At 39.8% G+C, this 23878-nt stretch overlaps 1 protein-coding gene and 1 long non-coding RNA gene across 5 annotated transcripts in view; one reads left to right on the top strand and one right to left on the bottom strand.

Annotated features, from left to right (window-relative positions):
- Positions 1-13493, bottom strand: part of LOC138686148 (uncharacterized) — a 33115-nt gene extending 19622 nt beyond the window's left edge. For both annotated transcript variants that reach the window (XR_011325508.1, XR_011325506.1), the window contains exon 1: positions 13383-13493. This is a non-coding gene — a long non-coding RNA (uncharacterized lncRNA). The remainder of the gene's footprint in view (positions 1-13382) is intronic.
- The window catches only part of DCTD (dCMP deaminase), a 63857-nt gene that overhangs the window by 28427 nt on the left and 11552 nt on the right, over positions 1-23878 (top strand). The window contains exons 1-3 of one of the 3 annotated variants that reach the window (XM_069787746.1): positions 13699-13820; positions 18060-18171; positions 20140-20275. In XM_069787746.1, coding sequence (XP_069643847.1) covers positions 13786-13820; positions 18060-18171; positions 20140-20275 — 283 coding nt within the window. In that variant the 5' untranslated portion in view covers positions 13699-13785. Of the gene's footprint in view, positions 1-13698; positions 13911-18059; positions 18172-20139; positions 20276-23878 lie in introns of those variants that run through there. The other 2 variants (XM_069787755.1, XM_069787740.1) reach the window with 2 other exon arrangements.

Raw genomic sequence — 23878 nt, 5'->3', positions numbered from 1 at the left:
ATGTAAAGTATCAACAGATGAAGCTCAACCCAGTTAGGCAATATCCACTTGACCAATAGACAATTGTAATACACTGGAAAAAAACCCAAATTAAAATCAGCTCAGGTCAAGACAAGCCCAGACACCTCCTGAGACCCTGCACTGTCAGGTCACTACAGAGTCTGTGGCTTTTTACTAGTATTGGCAAAATCCTATTTACTGAGCTACATCTGAATGCACTAAAAAGAATAACATAGTGAATAGTGTCTCATTTTACCAGTAAGAGGTCTTTGCTTTTCTGGGCCTTTTTCTCCATGTGGGAACAAGAGCCACACTCTTTCCAACTACTTTTCCTCAGTCTTGCCCCAAGGCCAATGACAGGCCAGGCTGAACATGCTTAGGAAGCCCTCCCATAATATTCTCCCTATAAACTCCCCAGAGTCCTGCCTTGCACTTCCTCGGTGGTTTTTTTTCTACCCTCAGGCTTACCATCCCTGCAGACATTCTGGTTTAGCAAGCCCTATTTCTACCCTGAACTCAAGTCTCTTGGAAATCAAAGTAGACTGTATTGACATCATCACCCCCGTATTATCCATATCCTTTTTGGCTCCTTTGAAAAACTTTTCTCAGAATTATAAAGCAGTATTTTCCTCAATAGAATGCTAACTCTTCCCAAATAAATCAGATCTATACAGGTGTCCCCTAATTCTGTTCCTTAGCATGGTTTCTAGTAATTTGACCAGTACACATCAGACTTACGTTCCTACCATTCCCCAGATTTTCTCTGGAACCTTTTTAAAGAATTGATGTCACATCTGCTGCCTTCCAGAAGCAAGGCAATTTTAAGCAATAGGTTACACCCTGCTGTGAGTAATTCAGCTCTTTCATCCTTGAGTTCCTTTAGAAATTTGGAGTGAATACTATACAGTCCTGGTGATTTTCACTTTATATATTTATTCCATAATCTTTTCTACAGTAATTTCAGACTGATCTTCAGATGAGTCCCCCGCCAAGAAGGGTTCTGGTTTTGGAATCTTCCCTGTTCCTTCCACAGCGAACACCAATGCAAAGAGTTCACTTAGCTTCTCTGCAACGACCTTGTCTTCTCTGGGTACTCTTTTATGCCCTGAAAATGAACTGGCCTTACAGATTCTGGCAAACTTCCTGCTCCTAATGTTTTTTTTAGAGAAAAGGATTATTAGTTTTGATTCCTTTGTTAGTTATTCTTCAGATGCTTTTTGGTCTGCTGCCTTATGTTTTCACATTTAACCTGCCAGAGTTTGTAACTCTTTCTTCTTGTGTCTTTTGAACATGACCTCAGCATTTTCAAAGGTGTATTTTTGCTTCTAACAACCTCACTTACCCTGCTGGTTAGTTACACCAGCTTTCTTTTGCCCTTTCTGAAGTCTTTCTTAAGAGAAAGTATGTATTTCTACTACAGTATCCTTAAACAGGTTCCTTGGTGCCTGTACTGAGCTGAGACTTTGAGCTGCCCCTTGCTTTTTTAACAAAATTCCTCTTTCTTACTTTGTTACTCTCTTCTGAATTCAGACAAGACTGTAGGAAAGAAGTGCCTGGGTATAAGCCCCTAGCTGTTCCTTGACGATGATCTAGTCTAGATGTTGAAGGAGATTCCTGGTAGGGTTCCCTTCCTCAGAGCTCAGTCTGTAAAGAACAAATAAATGAAAATGTGGGGAGATACAGGGGGATATGTGCATGTGCTGTTCTAGGACTTTCTGTGTTCTTCCCTGCCCTTGCTTCTTCCCCTACTCCTATAGATAATCAATTCATGCAGCTGCCCTGTGCTTCTCTCCCTCATACCACTATCGGTTTCGGTGAACAGTTGTCCGTATTTGTATTTTTGTGGCACTCTTACTGACATTTTGGGAACATGGCAGTGGGGAGTGACTGGACTTCTCTGACATCATATCTGGAATGACAATGGTAATCAGAGTGATGCTCTGCACAGTAAGGCTATAGATAGTAGCATGTGCCTCGAGCTTCCCTGCTAAAGCAAGAGGGACAACTAACTCTTCACGGTATATCTGTTCAGTGACCTAGCTGTTTCATGTCTCTTGCACACATAGGGTCAGCAGAACCAAAAGGAATGGCTCAGTACTGAGGCGTCTGTGCAGAAGTCAGTCGTGACGGTAGCAGTGAATGATTACGAGATTGTGCAGAAGGAAAGTGTAGGGCTTTTCTCTCATCAACCTCACATAAGGGACCTTGCATACCCTTGGGTAACTCGGCCACCAGTCAGGCTCATAGGAAGGTCCATTGCTCAGGGCAATGGCCTGCTTGTCTGAAGTGTACCATACCTTTGGGTACAGGGGAACCATCTGGTCTGGGAAATCTGTATCATGGCTAAGACAGTTCAATTACAGCATTCAAAATCAATGACTCTTAAAAATAATGACGTGTAAAAATAATAACAGACTGGGATTATTCTCGCTTCCTTTCTATGGTACTTTTTCAGACTTCTATTCTAAGGTTCTGTTACTACTCATGTTTCTTTGCAGCCCAGTTCAGAAACCTTTTGAAGAAGAGCTGAGGAAAAGCTGAAAAGATTTCAGCTCAAAGCTGAAATCCAAAAGTTAGAACTTTTCTCCATGCCATGACACTTTCCAAGTGATGGAAACCAGTGAGAAAATCAAAAGCTTGGGTCCTGCCTACCACTTTAATTTAAAAAAAAAAAAGTTGTCAAATGTGAAAATAAACATGCAGGATTAACCCATTCTGACATATTCTAAATTTGGGATCAAAGAGATAAGCTTGTCACAGTGGGCTCCCACAGAAGTTGGGGAGATAAGATTCCTGAGGCTTTGATCAGCTTTGGCTGATCCTGAGCTGTCATTCAGTGGTTTATATCCCTGGAATATATAGTCATGGTTACAGTATGTTCCTCCTTTAGTATGCACAGATGTCTGCTCTGCAGAAAGTAAAGGATTTTAAGCTCTTTTGTAAGGTCACAAATAAAGATTAAGATCTTGCATAGCATAAATACTGGGTTTTATTTATTTGTCCTCTAGCAGTGAGACATCACTATTATGGGTGGGATTTCTCCTTTCCCAGTACACTTGCTATATCCTATTTCCAGCACTATCCATTTTGAGCTATAGCTATCTTACTTATTTTTGTTCTGTGTATTAGTATTTGCCAGCGGGTGGTCATGAGTACAACAGAAATTCTGTGCAAGCAGTCGATACTTCTGACAGGGTTTTCTTGGTCCTACTGCTGTTGAATTATCAGGAGAATAGAGCAGAAAAACATTTTTAGAAAGCTGTGTTTGATGCCAAGTAGAAACAGAAGACTACATCACGAAACCTTTCTTTACTGGGTACCTGATGCACTACAACTAGCTAAATATAAATAGCTTTATTAATATTTCTTACAGCTTCAGGCTTTGAGAATAAAAGCATTAGCTCTTACGGACCATAGTAGTTCTCATATAATCTGCAGCTCATTTCAGCAGCCATCATCTTTCATTTGTCAGCTCAGAAAAATTGACAAACTCAATCCAATGTCTGTTATTGACTGCAAAAGCTGCTATTTTCCTGGTAATTATCTTAGTTCATGCCACAAGTCTGAATTTAAATGCATAATTCAAATTCTTTTGAAGTTATATGAGTCTTAGCTGTTTCATTCCTCTGCATTACGCTTGATAAATTTAGGTCCTATTTAACATTTCTAATTATTTTTTTATCTTCAAGGAAATTATACTTGTCAAGCTATTCCATAAATACATCATAATTTTGGAGTAAGAATTTACTCATGGAAGTATATTGTCATCTTCACATAAGCAGAATTTATGAGTCAGCTCCCTTCCCCAATAAATTAAGACTTGACTTTATTTGCCTTGTGATTTTAGAGGCTTTCAGAGTACCTTAGTTCACTTTTTAACAGTAGTTAAAATTCACTTTTTATCCATCTACAAAGTCTAGAAAAAATATTTTTCTCTAAACGGTAACTCACATTTTCACACTAGGATTTACTGGCTTAACCTTTAAGTAAACCATCAACTATCAGAAGATTGGAAATAAAATAATCAGAAGTTGTAATTATGAAAGCACCATAGAACGAAGACCTTTGATAAATTAATAGTATAATTAGTAACTGAGAGAGCAATGGAAATTAATGTTTGATAAATTGCACTTTATAGTATATATAGAGTTGCATTTCTTTGCAAAATAGAGGGTAAAACTATTTTCTTATAAAAAATGATGATTCTCTAAATTTGGAATCAGAATAATGTCAGAGAGGCTGCTCTGACATTGCGAGACTGAAAAAGAGACTGCTTTTTTATTATTTATTATGTAAAATCTAGAAATATAGCATTCTAAACACAGTAAACAGTAGCTACTCCATGAGGTGAACTTTATTTGGATAGGAATTGAATTTTAAATTTATCTTGAACTTTAATTGTAGGCTTGTAAAATGCAGAAGTGTTGAAACATTCCTGCAAGTAAGTGAGGTAGATAACATGATGAAAAATAATGGAATGGTCAGCTTAGACTAGGACAGAGCACAAGACCATAAAAAACTGTGTTAATATAGTGTACATCTATGTTACTATGTAACATATAAATATAATGTGTAACGGTCAATTATAAGCTAGTGATAACATTATTTTTTTATATTTTAAAAAAAGCTTTGAAAAGATACTTTAACCCAATAAAATTTTTACTTTGCCTCTGTAGTTGGCATATGATTGTAACTGTAAATGCCTGGATATCAATGAGTATTGTTCTCTTGACTAATAAAAGATTAAGCAATGTAAAGGGGAATAACCTGAAACGGGGTCAGAGTTCCAGACTATTTTTTGCAGCTGATTTCTGCAAATGAGTCACTAAGGAATTTATCTTGGAAGCATAGGAAATACCACAGACTACACAAATCTAAAGACTCCAGCATTCTACTGCCTGCCTGCTGAAGTGAATGTAACCATTGTATAGGATACAGTAATGAAATAAAACATCTGGGGGTGTAGTTTCTTCCCATGCTCTAGGCAATTTATGTTTGTTTTATGTCTTGAATCATGAGAGTTTATATCCCTCATACATTTTAATACTATCTAACATAACTCTTGCTATTCTTATTATTCATATAAAAAAGGATAATCTTTTCTTAAGTCCTATTTAGCTCATCTCTAAGATGTCTTTCAGACATGAGTTTACAGGTTAATTATGTATCAAGAAAATACTTCCTTTTATCATTATTATGTGTGTCAATTTTTTTGTTTCTCAGTGTCTTGTATTATGAAAAACAATAAATAAAGACAAATATTTTACCTAGTCATAAACATTATATATGTCTGTTATGGCAGTATGTCATTTTGTCTTCATTTTCCCCTAACATGGAAGCATCTAATTGTCTTTGCTGCCTTCCATTGTACTGTTTCCCCTTCTGTTGTATCCTTTCAAATCCTGGTAACAAGAATACTGCATACAGTATTTAAGAGATGCTGATGGAAATGTCTCATCTTACAGTTTCAGAATAGCACAGAAAGCACAGATATGCAGCTTAATTTTATTTTTAATAATGTCGTTCAGAGAATATGAATTTCACCATATGTCTTGGCCAACAAATCTAATTCTTGGGATTCTTCTCAGGACTGGGTTTATGTGCAATTGTCCACTAGAGAGCAGGCTGAGACCAACAAACCCATTTTGTTCTTGTCATAAACTGACTTTGAACCCAGGTGTCTTAATGTAAATCGTTAGTACATTAAAGCACTGCACCTAGCTTCAGCTGTGAGTATATATACTGCTATCAAACTTGATGGATATAGCTTGTGAAGCTTAGTGACCTAAGGTGGTGATAATAAAGTATTCCGGAACCTGGATAACATTTTATTCTGTCACTATGGTTTTCTTGCTCTGGTGACATCAACTAATTTGTACCGCTTTACAGGGAATTTCTGTATCCAGCTTTTTAGCCAGGTTCTTGGTTTCCTTACACTGCTCTTACTCTTCTCTGTCAGACTGAATTTATTTCAGAGACAAAATATTACTTGATACTGATTCCATTGTGCTAGCTAATTTCAGGTTCTCATACTGCAGATCAGCTGAAGCGCTGTTCAGAATCTTGAAGAATTTTCTAACACAAAATGCGCAAACAAAATGACCCATATAATGTCTCCCAACAAGAATCCTCTGTTCTCTAATCCTTTAAAAAACCGTTAAAGTCAATTTAACAAACTCTTTGCATGGAAACATTTTTATCCTAAAAAGTTGTACCAACAAGAGTAGCCAGTTTTCACAAAGCTCATAAAATTCTTATGATTTTTGGCTCATTTCTTATTTTGCTTGTGTAAGACATTCATCTTTTGTGGAAAAATGCTCACCCCAGAGGACATATATACCAGTGAAGAGATTCAGAGTTCTCCTTGTTACTGTCCCTACAGAACCCACTGAATTTTTGTAGAAGTAATAGGGAGTTTTTCAGTTGACTTTCCTGTAAATGAAGAATATCACATTTCAGTTCCCTTTTGCTTCCTCAGTTACTTAATTTCTTTCTCTCCCTATGCTGCTGTGAAGGATGGCCTCAAAAGACATTTTTTCTTCGCTACTTTGAACCCTAGTAGTATTCTGTTGTATTCTGAGAAATAGGATTTAGAAATACCTAACTAATATCTGTCTTCCCTTCCACAATCTGTAGCCCATCCACCTTTGAATTCCTTAGTGATTCTTGCTTCAAAGGTCACATCCTGCTCTTTCCCTTCTTTACCTAATCATCTCTTTTCTATAGCACAAAGCTGCTGTGGCTCCATGCTAGAATTCCTCATTTACCATATAGTGTCTTTCCCATCTGAGTCAACACCTTCCTAATGTGAATATGCTTTTATTTATAACGGTTTTAAAGTCACAATAGCATAAAAAATATGGATACAACCTGAAAGATAAAAAATAATCTTAGTAGAAGCAAATGCTCAGCTTGGGTTATTTCAGCCTGAACAAATCATGTTTGTCTGATGTAGACAACTAAAAGCAGAATCTCATAATAGGAAAGTGCCAGGAAATCTTGAAAATGAATCACACTGCCAACTCTGCTTATGAAATAAATTAGGTTTACTAATGATTATATTTCCCCTCATATCCACAGAGGGAGCACAGAGTTCCTGTTCTTCGAAGTTGGGATGTCAAATGTATTTCCTGACAGCTCCAGCTCACTTTTCATTATTGATAAGTTAAAGCAGCATGGCTGTTAGCTGCTCTTCTGTAATTAGTTCAATGAGTTTAGGAAACAGCCAGAACTTAGTCGGAAGAGATTAAGTCACATATGATAGTGGCACCTGAGTTCCTTCTGCCCTGCTGCCAAGGCAACACTCAGGAAGTTACAAAATGAAGGCTTCATGCCTCCTGTTTCACAGTTCTCTTGGTGCTATGTCCTAGGAATGGAGCAGTTATTACTGAGGAAGGAAGACGCCTTTGGTGCTAATGGGTATTTGGAGAAACGGGAATATCGGCAAATTTGAAAGGCAAGTAGGTCAAAGGGATCTCATCATGCTGAGGTGAAATACAGGACAAAACCAGGGTGATTGCAGCAGTTCTTTTTGTTTCTTTTAACTTAGTTTAATTTTGCTAGCTAAAGCGATAGATCTAAGAATCCTGAAATACTTGTCTTTTTATTTTTTTTACCCCAGTCCACAGGTTAGCTGAAAGGGTAATTCATCTCTTATCACAGAATGGATTTAGCACATTTACTTAAAGCCTTCCATGCTAAATCCCATCTAAAGATGTAAGAAAATTATTCTGTATAGCAGCTCTTTTATGAAGATTTAAGTATTATCACACCATAATAACAAAATCTAAAGATACAGCTAAGATAAATGACAGGAAATTATACATAAAAATAGGAAAATCCTCTATAGAAGAAATCTAAAGCTTATCATAAACAAAGAAAAATCTGAAAGGCACAAGAAGAAACTTGGAGAGAAACTCCACTGAGGTTAAAGCATAAAAGGAATCTGTATCAGAAGAAAAAAAAAAAAAAAGACTACAAAGAGCAAACTAGTTGCCCAGATATGAAGGGATACATGTATTCAAGATTATTTGTATGCGATGGAAGAGTAAGGGTTTCTTTCTTCAGAATGTGTCTGATGTAGTGATTACAGGTAATGTTTTTGCCCATTTGGAGTTTTTCCAAGTTGATACACTGCAACAGATTTTGGGACTCAGGGCAAGTTCATGGAAGTAATGTGAAAAGCTACTGGATCACGATAGGAAAATCATGCCAAATCAGAAGGGATAGAAATAGAAAATAATCTTCTTAGATATTAAAAATAGCCTTGAAAAATAAGGGGAAGGTAACAGAAGAAATAGAAAGCTGTGAAGTATGTAGACAGGTGCTGAGTACAGAAGCAGCATGCCAAGAAACTGAAATTTTATACTGAAAGCAGAAAATTAATTTCTCACTTCTAATTAGGGAATAGCTGTGATCATGACTCGTATGGGTGGGCAAAGAAGGTAATTCATATTTTAGAAGAAAACACTAGAGTTGCCAGAAGACTTGCAGCCTGAGACTTTATGTCTCAGTTTACTTTCCAAAGGTCAACTTAGCAAGATTATCTGGGATTTCCAGTTCTGGATGGAGATAGGAGAAAAGATCACATGCAATATCTTCTATTTTTCTAGCACTTGGCTTTGTCCTGTCAGTTGTACTAGCTTGCATAAAACGGAATTTGGATGCAAGGGCAGGTATGAATGGAACAAGGATTTTCAAAAGTAGAGGACTGGTCAGAGGCATAGATTAACATTAAAAAACAAACAAACAAACAAAAAAACCCCAGAGAAAGCATCAGCAAATTATATACAGAAAGAACAAATCTAGCCAGAGAATATATTGATATCAAAGAAATGATGAGGTGATCAGGGCACTGGGAAGACAGTATTTGCCTATAACTAGAACCGTCAGTATGAATAAAACGAGATAACAGTCAAAATTAGGAAAACCACCATAGGTTCATAAAAATCTTAAGTGAGATGAAAAATAGCTGTAATGTTAAAGATGGAACAGAAGCATGTTTAAGGAGTATTATTTATATACTCATTTGTGACCCCAGTCAGAATAAAGTGCAAATAAAAGACAGCTCTCAGAGAAAACTGCTATTCACCAAGGTGAGAAGCTGGATTTAGGGAGTTCTGGATTTAGGGAGTTAGTAAACTGCAGACATTCTGAGTCTGGAAGACTGAGAATGGGGTACTCAAAATAGGGTCTGACTTGGACAGAAAGGAAGAAAACTTAAATCCAGTACTTTACTCTAGTTTTCAAGGAACAGGTGCTACAGAAAGGTAAGGTAATACACAAGCCATCAAAATCTAAGAGAAGAGAAAAGGTTTCCATTTGGACATGAAAATCATAGAAATACCTTAGTATTGGCTGGATTCTGTGAGAGATACTCATCACACAAACGTTTCTGGCATTCAGTGTTTACAGATCTGTAAAAATGTAGGCATCTAAACAGATTGCAATGTCCTGAATTTTGGCACCTGAGTGTGAAAATACTGGATTTGCAATAGGCTTCCATCTGCACCAAAATTACCATACCATCCTATTTGGTTTTGATCAAAGGCTGGTAATAAGTTGCATTTCTTACCATCTTTATTAGCAAGTAGTTCAAAAATTATATAGTATCAAGAGTTACATGCTGAAGTTAAAACTCCTGTAGCAATTCTGAAATGCTTATGCTTCCTATACAAAATGCTACAATATAAAAATCTAACAATTTATTGCAGTCTATTAATGGGCTGGTTTACTAACAGGCTGCTGCAGCTAACCCTGTTTAGGTCTTCCAGCAAGGGGGTTCCATCAACAGGGCTTTGTTCACAAAACAAAGCCTGACATTGCAACAAATGTCATTTGATCAGTGAGGAAGCCATCAATTCATATTCATTATTAAGTTAACTATAGAAATTGAGAACTGCAGCACATACCAGCAGCTGCATGTGTATTTAATATGTTCTTGGTGTGTAAGCAAGTATAGGAGGAAAAGTTTAACTCAAGTAGAAATTCCTATTTGGAAAAATATTTCGAAGATGAGACTTGCCTAAAAATGAATCCCCTTCTCTAACTATGAAAATTGTCCTGTCAGCAAGCAGTACTTCTCTGAAAGACAGGTAAGAACCAGATGTTAAGATATAAAGACATATTGTCATATTTATTCGTCTTTCTCTCCAAATCTAGTAATTAGTTCCTGAAGAATTCATTCTATTAGAGAAAAAAACAACAGCTCATTAGCAATTTCTTTTTACTTTTCCCTGAAGTTTTGAGAGTGATTTCAGGGTGGTCTACCAAATTGCATACTCCATATCCTGGCAAATAGCAAACATTACTCTCTGAGTGACAACTTATACATATGCTACACTTGGGGAGAGATCTTGCTTGCCAACAAAGTTAAGAGTGTTTTGGCAAGCAGCCAGAAAGTGGGGAGGGGGTCTGAAACCTGGGGTTTCCCCAAACTCAGCTTAGTTTGCTTTTATCAAAATTGACAAAAGGTAGATGATGTGAAAATTTCCTAAGCAGTAGCTAAAAATATAAGCATCTTGACAGATGGTTATATGTTTAGCATGTCTTTCAAACCTGTATCACTTCTCATTAATAAGATCATCTAAAATATTTGTAATCAGCTCAGATTGTTTATTGACATCTGTACAGCAAGGTCATGATAATCCATGCTGGGGACTTTCACCTAGGAAATGAGAGACAAACAAAAATAACCTATGAAAGACTACCTGAGGTACTCCATGCTTCTTCACATACATCCTCCTTCTCTGCAATAACAGGAATGTCTAAGGACAGGGCTAGAGCGTCAGATACAAAATTAGAAGAAATTCAGCCTATTTGAGTACATGCCTGTCTTAACAGGGGCTTTGAGTCAAAGCACTCCAGTTCTGTCACAGAGATCTGAATGGTCCCGAGACAGATGAAGGGCGCAAATAAGCTTCTAGATTGCAGCGTAAGACAGAGTCAATGGAGAGGAGGATTCAGACAGCAGATCCAGAGGATCTGCTGCTTTTGCAAAGCAGGCTTTGCCCCACACCTGTAGCAAGTCAAGCTACCTGCCTTCAGCACAACCCTATGTTTAGACCACAGGATCCTGGCCTAAATCTCCCCTAATCCAGGTGTAACTTCATCTAGATATCTGTAACCACATAACCTACTTCCAATGTGTGCATGAAGAAAGAGGCTGTCATGTCAGGTACCACCTCCATAGCACATTGTCAGAAGAGCAGTCACAACTTGGCCACAAGAGAAGTTTTTAGTATAATTCTAAGAAAAAAAACCCAAAACATAACAACAAAACAGGAGAAAACCAAAACGTAGCTAGGTTTCCAGAAAATGTGTCATTTAGCAAGACTATAGGAGTCTACTAACTAAAATTCCACCAGAAGTTTTCCTTCTCAGGCCATGTATCACTGCTGTATTATTAGAAATGCTGAATGTTGTTGGTCTGGTTTTTGAGGAAGAACAAGATAGAAGAGTCAATAACCTTTAAAAAATAAAAAAATTATATATTTGTGGACTTAACGGAGGTATTAAGAGTAGTTTCAAATTATTACATAAACTTATTTGCTAAACATGACAAAAACAATTAAGTTTTGCATTTCAAAAATAATTCTTGTGTAATTTTATAGAAAGTTGAAAACTGCACTCCAAAAATAAAACCCTCTTTGCTTAATAATATAAGCAGCTGGTTTTGGAGTGTGTATTTTTTTCTTCTGTGATGGGAGAGAAGGAGAAGGGAGCAAGAATCTTAGTTTGGTTTCTTTTTGAGAAATGGGGATTGTATTATTTTGAATTTGTTTCTGGCTGATTTATAGATATTAGCTGGAAAACATGATAAATTCAGAGGAATGGAATAGTTTGCAAAAACTCCTTATCAGTGCTCACAGAACAGAAAATCCATCATTCACTGTGTACGATCAGCATATAAGCACTGCTTTTTAAAGGTTAGTAGTTGTTATGTTTTGTCCTCAGAATCTTAATTATGAAAAATAACAAATTTAGCATGGGTAATTGTAGCACTATTAATTTTAATTCGTATTTCAAGAGTGCAGAAACACATATACAGATAGTAGAAAACTTTTTGAACTGAATTACGCTAATTTTTTCTCCAGATTAATTAAATGAGTGCTCTTTAACTCTCTTCGTGATCAACCATAATCAGGCCTTTTCATTTCACCTTCAGGCTTATGCCTTCCTGAGTTATGCTACTTTCATTGTATTTCTTTTCTTTTTCTTGCATTTAAATCGTTCCTTTTCATTCATTAACAAACCCTACATGAACATTTGTTGTCCATATGAAATTGTGATAATAAAAGTCTTGCGAACTGAAATAGCTCTATGTTTTCCCACTCTGAGGGCTGGAAAACTTGTCAGTTGAAATATAACAGGCTGCTTTTGCCAAGTTTTCTGGTTACAACTGAATAGGAATATCTGTGAAATTAAGTAACATTTTCATAGTTGATGGTTTGTCAGTTGTTTCAAAAAAAAAAGATAGCTAGCTGATACAGCAATCTAAATATGAAAACATATTACCAGTGCATTCCTGTTTCGATCACTGCAGGCTCGCTCTCTTTTGGCATAGCTTCAAGAATGAGCATGGCAAGTTCCTTGAGTTAGCCGTCTTCTTGCACCCCTATCGGTGTACTAACTTACCTGGTGTACTCCCTTGTGCAGTTTGCTATGCATAGGGTCAGTAAGGGGGAACTATAAAGACAGCTTCTGGGATAGGACTACTATGTGCCCAGTTTCCCCAAAATGTCCTTTTTCCCAACCTGAAGTATCCTCCTAGACGAAGAGGAAGTTTTTTGATGAGGCTGCAGGAAACCATTCTCTCAGCCATGTCTGTTGACCACATTCAGATCAATGGTGCAGCACGCGTGCAGCGCGAGCTGCATGGCTTGCACGTACCAATCTCTGTCGGGGACGCTCTCAAAGGCAAGCGTTTTCCTTTTGTCCATCACTGCTCTCACCAAGTTTGTTGCACTTGTCACCTCCTCCAGTGGGAACTGAATTGGGCACGTACGGCTGGGTTTGGGCAGTCTTCACCTGATGTCTTGCAGCCCTGTGGAGCGAACCTTGTTCCCATTTGAGTGTTTCCATAAAGGCAGGCCCCCGTGGCAACCAGCCAGCCAGGGTAGGCAGCTCCTCACAGAAGGAAGACAAACAGGCCATACCAGCATTTAATATTTATTGTCATACCACTTATTTCGCAGTGTAATAGGCTATATATATATGTTCAGCTACCTGAGCATCCTGGGAGACTTCTAAAACCTGGCAGCAGCTGGAGGTATTAATAAACCATAACTCACTTTCCACATCAATTTCATACCCAGAGAACAAACCCCCCATTTTTAGACATTTTAATATGTTAATGCCAAGCTTTAATAAAAAGCATTTACCTCGAGAGCGTGAGCTGGGCGAAAACCTGCATGCTTGCGTCAAAGCATAACGTTCGAAGCAGCATCTGTGGGAAAACTGCAGACTACAAGAAGACAGATTACAGTAACTCACTTAAAGTACGGCGGAGGCTCACGGAAGCCCAGGGGTGGGTGGAAGTGGCGTCCCCCCCCGGCTCAGCGAGATCAGCGCTCGGGCGCTGCAGGTGCATTAAAACAAGAGCCCACCGGCCTCCCCGCCGCCTGCCGGGGCCTGCCGGCCGCCGGGCTCCCCAGGCCCGCCCGCACCCCGGGGCCACGGGGCGACGTGACACCCCCACGCCCCGCTCCTCCCCGCCGCCCGCCCCTTTCCCCGCCCGCTCCCGCTTTGGCGCCAAGCGGCGAAAGAGACGGGGGCCGCGGCGGGATGAGCGGTCACCAGCCCAGCCGCCACGTTAACGGGTACGCTGCCCGGGCCCGGCCCGCGCGTGGGCTCGCCTCCCTGCCGCCGAGGGCTGCGCTGAGGGAGCGGTGGCATGGAGTGGGCCGCGGGTGCGTGGCGGGGTGCGTGGGGGGTGCCCGCGTGATGCCGTTTCCAAGCTCTTCCCGCCCGTCAGCCGGCGGTTCCCTCTTCCACTAGCACTAAACTTTCTCCCTTCTCGGCCGGGCCGCTCCCGCCAGGGGGTTCGACCCCCAGGTCAAACGCGGGGGGGGCGGCAGCCACAGCGGCGGGGCTGCCGGCCGCGGCCTGCGCCACGCGGCCAGCCCCGGCGTGTGAGGGAGGGCGGGAGAGCGGCGGCACCGGCTGCTTTCGGGGAAGCTTGGTATCCTCCGGCGGCCGCGCAGCGGGTCCGGTCCTGGCTGGGGGGGCTCTAAGCGGGGCAGGGTAGAACGGGAGAGGCGACTGGGCGCTTACCCCGCGCCTGGCTGCCGTGGGAAGGCGTCGGGCTCCGCGGTGCTGAGGGGCTCCCGGGGCCGGCCCGGGCTGTGGCCGCGCGGAGGGAAACGCGGCGTCCCCGGGGGGGCGTTTCTTGACGCCTCTGAAGGCCCTGTCGTGAGGGTATGGCCTGTGTGGGGCTTTTGTTTGTTTGTTTTGTAACCGTTGGGATAGGAAAAAGAGCAGGTGGGGTATCTTGTATTCATTATTTCCTGAAATGGAGGGCGGCGTGAGCAACGTGAAATTAATTAAAGTCGAAGAAGTGATGCCGTAAAAGCAAAACACAGTCAGTGAAGGGAAATGTTCTTGTACTGCTCAACTGGGGCTCCGTATTTCTACAAAGTGGAATTATATTATATTTACAGGTTTGGTAGGTTATCTCTCAGGAAAAAATTGAATATAGTTAATTTTCAGTGCACCGAGTATCGTTTTTCTGTAGGAAAGGTTGATTTTTCTCTTCATCTCTCTCAAAACCTTGCCCCCCAATAAGGAATAGGTAATGACCATATTCAGTACCTATATGAGGGGAAAGATGGCAAGCCTCAAGTAAAGGAAATGTCATATTCATTTGATATAATAGCGATCATAAAATCGTGAGACTTAAAGAAGAAGCTAGTATTGAAAGTCATCAAGAACACATACCCCATTTGGCTTTTGGGGAACACAAGCATTGCTGAAGGTGTTTAATTTTTATTTTTAATACACGCTTTACCTCTTTTTTTACCTTAAATTCTGTGAGTTGAGTGATAAAATAGTAATAGTCGATCTTCAGTAGCATACTTGATACTGGGGAAGAAAATTGCTACAGTACAGTTGGAACATAATGCACATGACATCAGAGATAAGAAAGCAGAGGAAAAACTTAGAGGGAGAAGGGAAAAACGTCTGATACCCATGAGTTCTCCAGTTGTACGATATTGTTGTGTAGCTGAGCATCATGACTGTCCTATGAAAAGATTTGAGGTGATGTATTCTGTTTTGGGATTCTCAACTAAATTTTTCATTAAGATAGACTTTTTAGTAGCTGAATGAAATTTCTTCCTTTTTCAGATGTTGTTACAGCTTACTTGAAGCCTAGGTGGATGAAAAAGAACTGAAAAGGGAGGCACTGCCCTCTAATTGCAGAATCTTTTTCTCTATTTTCCTTTGAAATACTGTTTACGCAGACTGTTCTACAGACTACTAATCAGTCTAGAATATAAGATTTTTTTTTTTCCCCCTTTCTTCTTGAGCAGTGTTATCTTCATGGCTTTCAGTTCCCATTATTTTTATTCATAAGTTCTTCTGACTTATCACAAAGAAAATCTTTAATTGCTTATTTTACAGCTAGCTATAATATTTTCTAGAGTAGCTTTCATTCATGCAATTCTAGAACTTAGAAATGAGGGTAAGGAAGATGATCAGCTGCCTCAAATCCATAAACTTAATTTTGCTGTGTGTGCTTGACTGCTAGCCAAGGCCTTGGCTTCTGCTCAATCAGAAATTAAGTGTTTTATACCCATTTCATGCTCTTGCATTCCTGTGCACTGAGCTGAGGGAATTATCTCGCCAAACACAGTGATGTTAAGTAGAAGTAATTGAGTAAGGGGTTTTTTTTTCGTGTTCTCTTTGATGTAAGCCTTCTGCTTATTTTTCAGATATGTTCCTCTCCCTGGGAAGTTGGTACTCTGAGGGACCTCCACTTACATACAGTCTGTATTTATGAGAAAAGTAAATAGTAGCTTTTGTTGTGTTTTGAATAAATAGGGTTGCTAGGGAATAATTTAACAAAAGGAGATCTCCCAATCTTAGTTCAGAGTACCATTGTCTTTCTGGAGCCCTTTCCCCAGAATGTTTTATTCGGTGTAGTTGGGCGTTGTGTGTTGCGTGCCTCCCCAAAGACATCACTGTGAATGTCACAAAGTCAGGAATGTATTACACTGATCATTTAAAGTCCAATGGTGGTTTGGATTTTGTAAATTGCTTTTGTGAGATATTTTAAATAATCACTTAAATTAGCTGAAGCACTTTCTTGGCATTTCAGTTAACCTGTCAAAGTTCAATTTGACACAGAGAGGTGTGAGGGCATGTCTTTAATTTCTTCTTTCTGCTGTGAGCTTCTTGTTCTCTGAACACTTTTTTTAGTAGGATATAGCCCCAACCCTATAGTTATGATGGTTCAAGCCAGTTTGGGCACTCTCAGAATCACGTTCTTGATTTGTATGTTTGCTTTGACAATTGACAGTTCTGGGCACTAATTACAATGTTGTCAAAGTGTGAAAGAGGTGTGCTGGTTACACTAACAGTGTGTGTTTCTCCCTCCTCACATTGAGACGATGGCCTTAAAGATGATCCTCATTCATTCCAAGAACAAGCCAAATTGCTAACTTGTAATATTCCATATATGAACTATTCAAAACCAGCAATTTCTGTTTGGTAAGTAGCAACTTGTAGGTTTCTAAAGTACAATTTTATCATGTGCTAGCATTGTCTTCAGTCAAATAGTGTAACCTCTTTATGACAAGCTAATTGCAAGCCTCTAATATATGTTTCTGGTTATAAAAATAATAATTAACAAAATACTTCTCTTCTAATGTTTATTTGTCTTCCAAAAGTGCTGGTACTAGTGTTGCTAGGAGGTGTCTTGCTGCTTTTAGTTACCTATGATGTATTTTTCTGTGTGGCTGTACATCACTAGAAGGGTACCTCAGTCTTAAGCTGTAGTCCTTGGTAAGAGGAGCGCAAGAAGAAAAAGTACTGTGCCCCTTGTATTTTGATAGGCTAATATTGTATTTGAGATGTTCCATTGTTTTGGTTTTCAAGTGTAGCAATGATAGCTGAGAGTTTGGGGAAATTTCTTTGAATTTGATCTTTTTCTTGAAATTTGCGAAGCTTAAACATGTTGGGGGGGTGAGGCGAGAGAGCTGTCTTTCTTTCCTCTATTTGAGCTGAAAAGCACAGGAATTCCCCCTTGCACTGTCTGAGCAGTCTTTCACCCGTAAGCAGGCAAGAGGAAATGATGCATCACTTCTTTTTTCCTCCCTCTTTACCCCAAATTTTGTTTTCTCCCAACAAACCCCCTACTGCAGGGAAAGAAGCAACCTTTTGTGCCACTTCTATACATTATGTCTAAGGGAAAAGTTCTTGAACCCATCTCATCTCACTTTTTAGGTGGCTTTCATAGGACATAATCTCAAGAGAAATTCAGCAGGGAACTATCAGAATGGCCTCAGATTTTTTGCTGGTAAGTGTTGTAACGAGAGGCAAACTCATGGAAATAACTGTATGGGCAGAAACGAATGACTGCACAGGAAGCTACCAAATAGAAATCTAGCAAGCATTTGTCCTAGGCAGAAGTACAACATAGCTTAGATTAGAGGCTTGCAGTTAGCACAGTCATCATAAAAAAGATTATGTTGTTTGGGTGAAAAGAATGCCAGTACATGACATACCTGAATCTTAGAAATACACAAGGTGTTATCTATAAAGGATGAATTGCTCTGTCTTTGAATAGCTCAGTGCTCTGAATAGCTCAGCCTTCTTATCTAAAACTGAAATTTACAACCTCACTTGGATGGCTTTCCCCTGAAAGGAAATTTTGCATATATAAATTCCTGGAAAGCACATAACACTGATGGTTTTACTGTTAAAATATTAGTGAATGTGTGGTCTTAGCCAGATTCTGATCCAGGTTACTTGAAACTTGTGCACATTAAAAGAATACAATCTGTAATAACTCTAGCTATGTGGTGTTTGCTGATGGCTGTTTTTTTTCTGTAAACTAGTTTCGGCAATGAAGTATCCTGCAAAAAAAGAGAGGATTATTTGGAATGGCCTGAATATTTTATGGCAGTAGCTTTTTTGTCAGCACAAAGAAGCAAGGATCCAAGTTCTCAGGTAAGAAGGCAAGGTATAAGAATAACATAACCTAATCTATATTGCACATCGCATCAGATGCACATGTAGCACTTTCAGGGATTTCTTATTAAAAGGTATTTCGGTATATAGCTATTCAATTTTTAACGTGGTCAGCACCTTTTGTTACAGAAGTTTTCTTACTGGGCCTGACCTCGTGTATAATTCTGTGTGTACGTTTGCGGTTTGGAGTTTTGTAAATCTTTTCATCTGGAGGTTAAAATAACACATGCATTTTCTCTCCTTTTTCCAGTAAATATAGTTACTGTTAGAGGAGGATAAAACTAATAAAAGTTTTAGATTGTAATTTTTAAAGACACAGCATTTTACAAGTTCCTTTTCCTCACCTGTAGTGTATAAAAATTCCCTTTTGTTTGTTCTTGAGTTGACAGGATGTTGTGGTTTAACCCCAGCCAGCAACTAAGCACCACGCAGCCTCTCACTTATTTCCCCCCCACCCAGTGGGATGGGGGAGAGCATCGGAAAAAAAAGTAAAACTCGTGGGTTGAGATAAGAACGGTTTAATAGAACAGAAAAAATAAACTAATAAGGATAACACTAATAAAATGACAGCAGTCATAATAAAAGGATTGGAATATACAAGTGATGCACAATGCAATTACTCACCACTTGCCGACCAATGCCCAGATAGTCCCCAGGTGGCGATCCCCCCAACCCCACTCCCCCCAGTTTATATACTAGACATGACATCTCATGGTATGGAATACCCCTTTGGCCAGTTTGGGTCAGCTGCCCTGGCTGTGTCCCCTCCCAGCTTCTTTTGCCCCTGCAGCCTTCTTGCTGGCTGGGCATGAGAGGCTGAAAAATCCCTGACTTTAGACTAAACATTACTTGGCAAGAACTGAAAACATCAGTGTGTTATCAACATTCTTCTCATACCAAACTCAAGATACAGCACTGTAGCAGCGACTAGGAAGACAGTTAACTCTGTCCCAGCTGAAACCAGGACACTGGAGTTTTCTAGTTTGGTTCCTCCCTCAGGTTCCCCTTCCCCCTCTACTTCACTGTCTGACCCCATTCTTTGCTTCTTTCATGTGCCTCTGTTGAATATTGGTTTGAGGTGATTGATACATCTGCTGAAACATGCTGTTCTGCAGGACCCAGTCGTCCTGCTAGTTTTTCTTTGTGTGAAAAAGTTCTGGAAGCAAATGCCAGAAAAGCCATGGAGTAAAATGCATGTTAACAGTCTGTTCAGTTACTCTCTGGCTTCTGTACATTATGGCTCTTTAGTTCTCTGCAGGTTATTCGTTTAGGGTTAAATTTTTGTTACCCAAGAGCTGGTTGATAAACACATTCTGTGAATTAAAATCAGTACTATTGCCATTTCAATAAATCTAAACTATGGGCAGAAAACATAAAAATGGGACACTTCATCATTCTGTAAGAACGGTCGCTGTGCAGACTTGAATTAAAGTAATAAAGGGTGGGAATTAAAAGGTCTGGTATTTTGGTGCACGTTTGCATAAATAAGCCACAAAGCTTTGTGAGCCTGTCTCTGCCTAGGTCAACACTACTGCATTTCTGTTCCATCTTCCATAACTTTTCTTTTCCTGCTGCTCGTACTGCTACTGGAAAAGCTAGTTTGGGGAGTTGAATGGACAGAAAACTTACGTTTAGTAGGATTAATTCAGTGGCGGTTCTGCTCCCTGAACTAGGTTCACTTCATAGTCAGACAAGGAATGGTGCTGGCAGGCTGGAGTGGGCATTACATGACTAGAGGGGTAGCAGGGTTGCATCTGCCCTGATTTATTTTAAATTGTACCGGTTAGGTACAATTGTAGCCTTGCTCACTAGATATTGTGACTTAATATAAAGCAAAGCTTGTATCTCTTAAATGAAAATTGTAGGACTGACTTTTCAGGTCTCATCTTTCTTGTTGATAGATCATTTTGCATGCTGCTGGTACTATATAAATCTAATTTTATTTAGGTTGGTGCCTGCATTGTAAATTCAGAAAACAAGATTGTTGGAATTGGATACAATGGGATGCCTAATGGCTGCAGCGATGATGTACTACCCTGGACAAGAACAGCAGCACATAGACTGGACACAAAATATCCTTATGGTAAGGCTTCTTGTGGTTGACAGGTCAGACTTGTGATGTCTGTATATGTGAAAGTTCAGCTGGTAAAGTATTGATCGGTTTTTTCTTCCACTCACCTGATTTTGTTAATGTGCCCATAAGTGGTACATCAGGATAAAAATCACAGCTCTGAAAATAAATGCAAACAGTCTTTATGAAGGACTGAATTCCTGGTGAAGTATGTTCATGAAGGATTAGCCATTTTTGATTGTGTAATGGAGACTTGTAAATATAATGCAGCTCATTAGCACACGGTTACAGTGTATGCAGATGCTTGCTGCTTCTGTGCGTTTGTCTCCACAGAAATTACAGAGAGCATGTATATGCAAAACAAATAATTGGGTCTAAAATACTGTTATTAAAATTGTAAACTCCAGCGGCTGTGGGAAATTCCACTGTTCAGGTGTTGATGGCATAGGCAATACATATTATGAAGGAGCTGAATTTTGTTTGTGTTTGAAGTATGTGATTGCATTCTGTCATTCCGTGCCATTTTTGCCTCATCTGGTGTGCAGTGGATCTACCCTGCTATGGGTGAGTTGACTTTCATTGTTTATTTCAGCCTCTGATTTGATTCACATTTACTAAATGGGTAAAAGGAATGAAGAGCAAGGACAGTTTCATGGTAAATGTGGCTGAGTGCTGCTTTGGATCCTGTCTCTGTCTTTGCAGCTGGTATAGTTTCACCTTCTGCAAGTCTGCTTTGAAGGGTCCTCTGTGAATCTTGGTGCACCTATCAACAGGGCTGTACAGTTACTCCTCTGGGCCAGGCGTGGTTTGCAGGTACCAAGGAGACAACTTGCTGGGCTGCCTCAGGCTTCATGCCATGAGTACTGTCTGCTGGGTGTGGAAATGGAGTTGAGAGCTGCCTTGTGGCCTGCAATAGCTGATGTTGGGGAGGAACCGTGGTTAGGACTGGTAAGGAAGGAGGGAGTGTATGCTCTCTTAAATCCCCCTTCTTCATCTTTCTGCTTCCGCACCAGATCCTGCTGCACCTCTGTGGGGTGAGATCAATGCAGCAGAAGCCATGGGCACAGGAAGAATGGGTATTAGGAGCTCCTTCATCCTGTGCTGCATCTCAGCCTATCCTGGGCTCAGGAATGGCAGAGGGAAGAATCACAAAACTGAACAAGAACCCTGAGAAATTTTGCCTTCCCCTGCATGGGTGGGGGGTAATGAGCACCAGAGTTCAGCTTTTGCAAAGAGATACTGGTTCTTTTCCACTGTACAGTATTTATCTCTGCCTACTAATTCTATTTTTTACTTGTAACTTCTAACAATTGGTCTGATACAGAAATTAGACTTGCATGAGTTTTGACATTCCCTGTGTTCACCCAGAGCTCTCTCTAAAAACCAGCATTACATTTTCTGGTTTCCCATAGCATTGAAGAGAAAGATGATATGCAGTGGCTCAGCACATAATTCATCAGTTTCATATTTGAGTTCTTAAAACCCTGGTACTCTGTCCTTGTTCATTTTACCAATTTATTATAAAACCTCTAATGTTAACTCTTAAGCTTGAGACAGTTTCATATTATTTTCCAAAGAGATGGATTCCCAATACTAGGGCCAGCTCCTGCCAAATTTTAAGTCTGCTCTAAAGCGCAGAAGCACTGGTTTTACATGTAATGATGGTACCATAATAGTACAACTTGATATGACTGCTTTTTATTTATAGGGTGAGGAAACAAGTGTTAGCCCATTGATTAAATATGAAGTACTGAAAACAGAATATTGATTTTGGTTGAATCTTTATGCTGCTGTAAGGTTTCAGTTCTGAACTAAGATCAGTGCAGGTGGTCTCTGGGACCCGAGCATGTTCCAGGCACTCAAATCTAAGCTGACCAATTTAATCTAAAAATGCTGTATTAATTTGTGAGGAATCTTTGTACAAGATGACCTGAGAATTTTTTTTTTTTTTTTTTTAGTTAACTCTGACTCCAAAAGGTGTTGAGTAAAGTAAAAATCTCTAATACGTGATGTTTAAAAAAATGCACTAACCAATCTAACAGCTTGGAGAGACGAGTTTGTTTCTAGGAGTTGGTCTAACTACTGCCCTCCCCCCCCCAAGAATCTTAGTCTTCACCTCATTAAAAAAATCACAACTTTGTAACATAAAGTGTCTGCTGTGATGAATAAAGGGCCTATTTTGTAATTCACAGATCATTTAAACTCTAGCAGTTTCTTATTAATCTTGATAGCACAGTTGACAGACCAGACAAGTATATATATATATATAAAAAAAAATCTTCTGCTTTAAAAAATTCTGGTAGATGCAAAGACACATAGAATTGCTGCTATAATCTCATTAAACTGTCATGTTTTCCTTTCCGCTTTTGCTAATCATCACAGCATTTGTGTAAATTGAACTTTTTATCCTTGCTTTTTCCTCACTAGCTTGTCCAGAGATGGTACAATCTTACTGTGTGCTCCATCAGCTTGTCAGGGGAATGCTGGCACCTTCATCACTAGAGCTGCAATGTAGCTTATTAGGTAAAGCTGATGGTAATTGTGCATGTACCACCACACGGACTTGGAAGATGTCTTCTAGAGCTACTTTATGCATCTGCAGTGCTACAGGAAAGGGTCTGGGGTGGATCTGAATGCTGACCTCCTGGTTTTATGTACTGTTGTAGGTCAGGCATAAACATTAGCTCACTTCCCATCTGTTTTGGACCACTCTGACTAGCTTTCTCCGGAACAAAGCCTGAGTACTGCTGTGCGAATGGCTCACTCAAAGGCTGCTCCAGAGGGCAGGGTGGAAAAAAGGCTGCAGGAAAACTGTCATCCTGTATAGGCCTATAATGCAAAGCTTGCTGAGATGGTATGCTTAACCCTCCTCCCTCCCTCAGGCCATACTAGGGGGTATGCAACACATACTCTGTTTCATGTTGTGAAAATACCACTCTGGTGGGCTGCAAAAAACTCATCTCACTTCTTTGTGCACTTTGAACTGAGACATACGAAATAAGTATGTGGTGCTGTGGGACTCCTGAGATGTGGAGCCTTGAGGAAACCCAGGGCCAAGTGCTATGTAATGCTGATGGAGCCCTGAGTAAGATGAACATGAGCCAGTCTTTGCCAGTTGGCCTCAGGGCCAAGGGTCAGTCCCTGGCCCTGTCTGTGTTTAGCAGCATAGACATAGGAGGGGATTGGACCCGGAGGCTATCTTTGCAGAAGTGTGTTAGATGATCCTATAATAAATTTATTGAGCTCCAGCAGAACAGATGGATGCACTGACCCCACAGCTCTGATCAGATTCACTGTTTCATGGCTAGAAAACTTCCAATTTCCACCCTAAATTTATTTGTGGTTAGTTTATATGTTCTTGTGTGTGCCAGCATTGTTCTTTCAGCTTTTCTTACTCACTGCGATTAACCCTTCCTCCTTTCCCCCCTTCCCCTGTGCACTTACTGATAACGATAACCTTTTAAGCTTTTGTTGTAAGACTAACAAGTCCTGTCACTCTTAAATTTTACTGTATCTTGAAACTTGTTGGCTTGAAATTCACCAATGTCTCAGTTATCTGTCTGCTGCAATACATTGTACATATCTAACCTGCACCCTCAAGTGGTGGGTTCTGCT

This window comes from Haliaeetus albicilla, chromosome 1 (assembly GCF_947461875.1).
Source record: "Haliaeetus albicilla chromosome 1, bHalAlb1.1, whole genome shotgun sequence".
NCBI lineage: Eukaryota > Metazoa > Chordata > Aves > Accipitriformes > Accipitridae > Haliaeetus > Haliaeetus albicilla.
The sequence above is the reverse complement of the archived record's forward strand: the minus strand, read 5'-3'. Positions and strand labels throughout refer to the sequence as shown.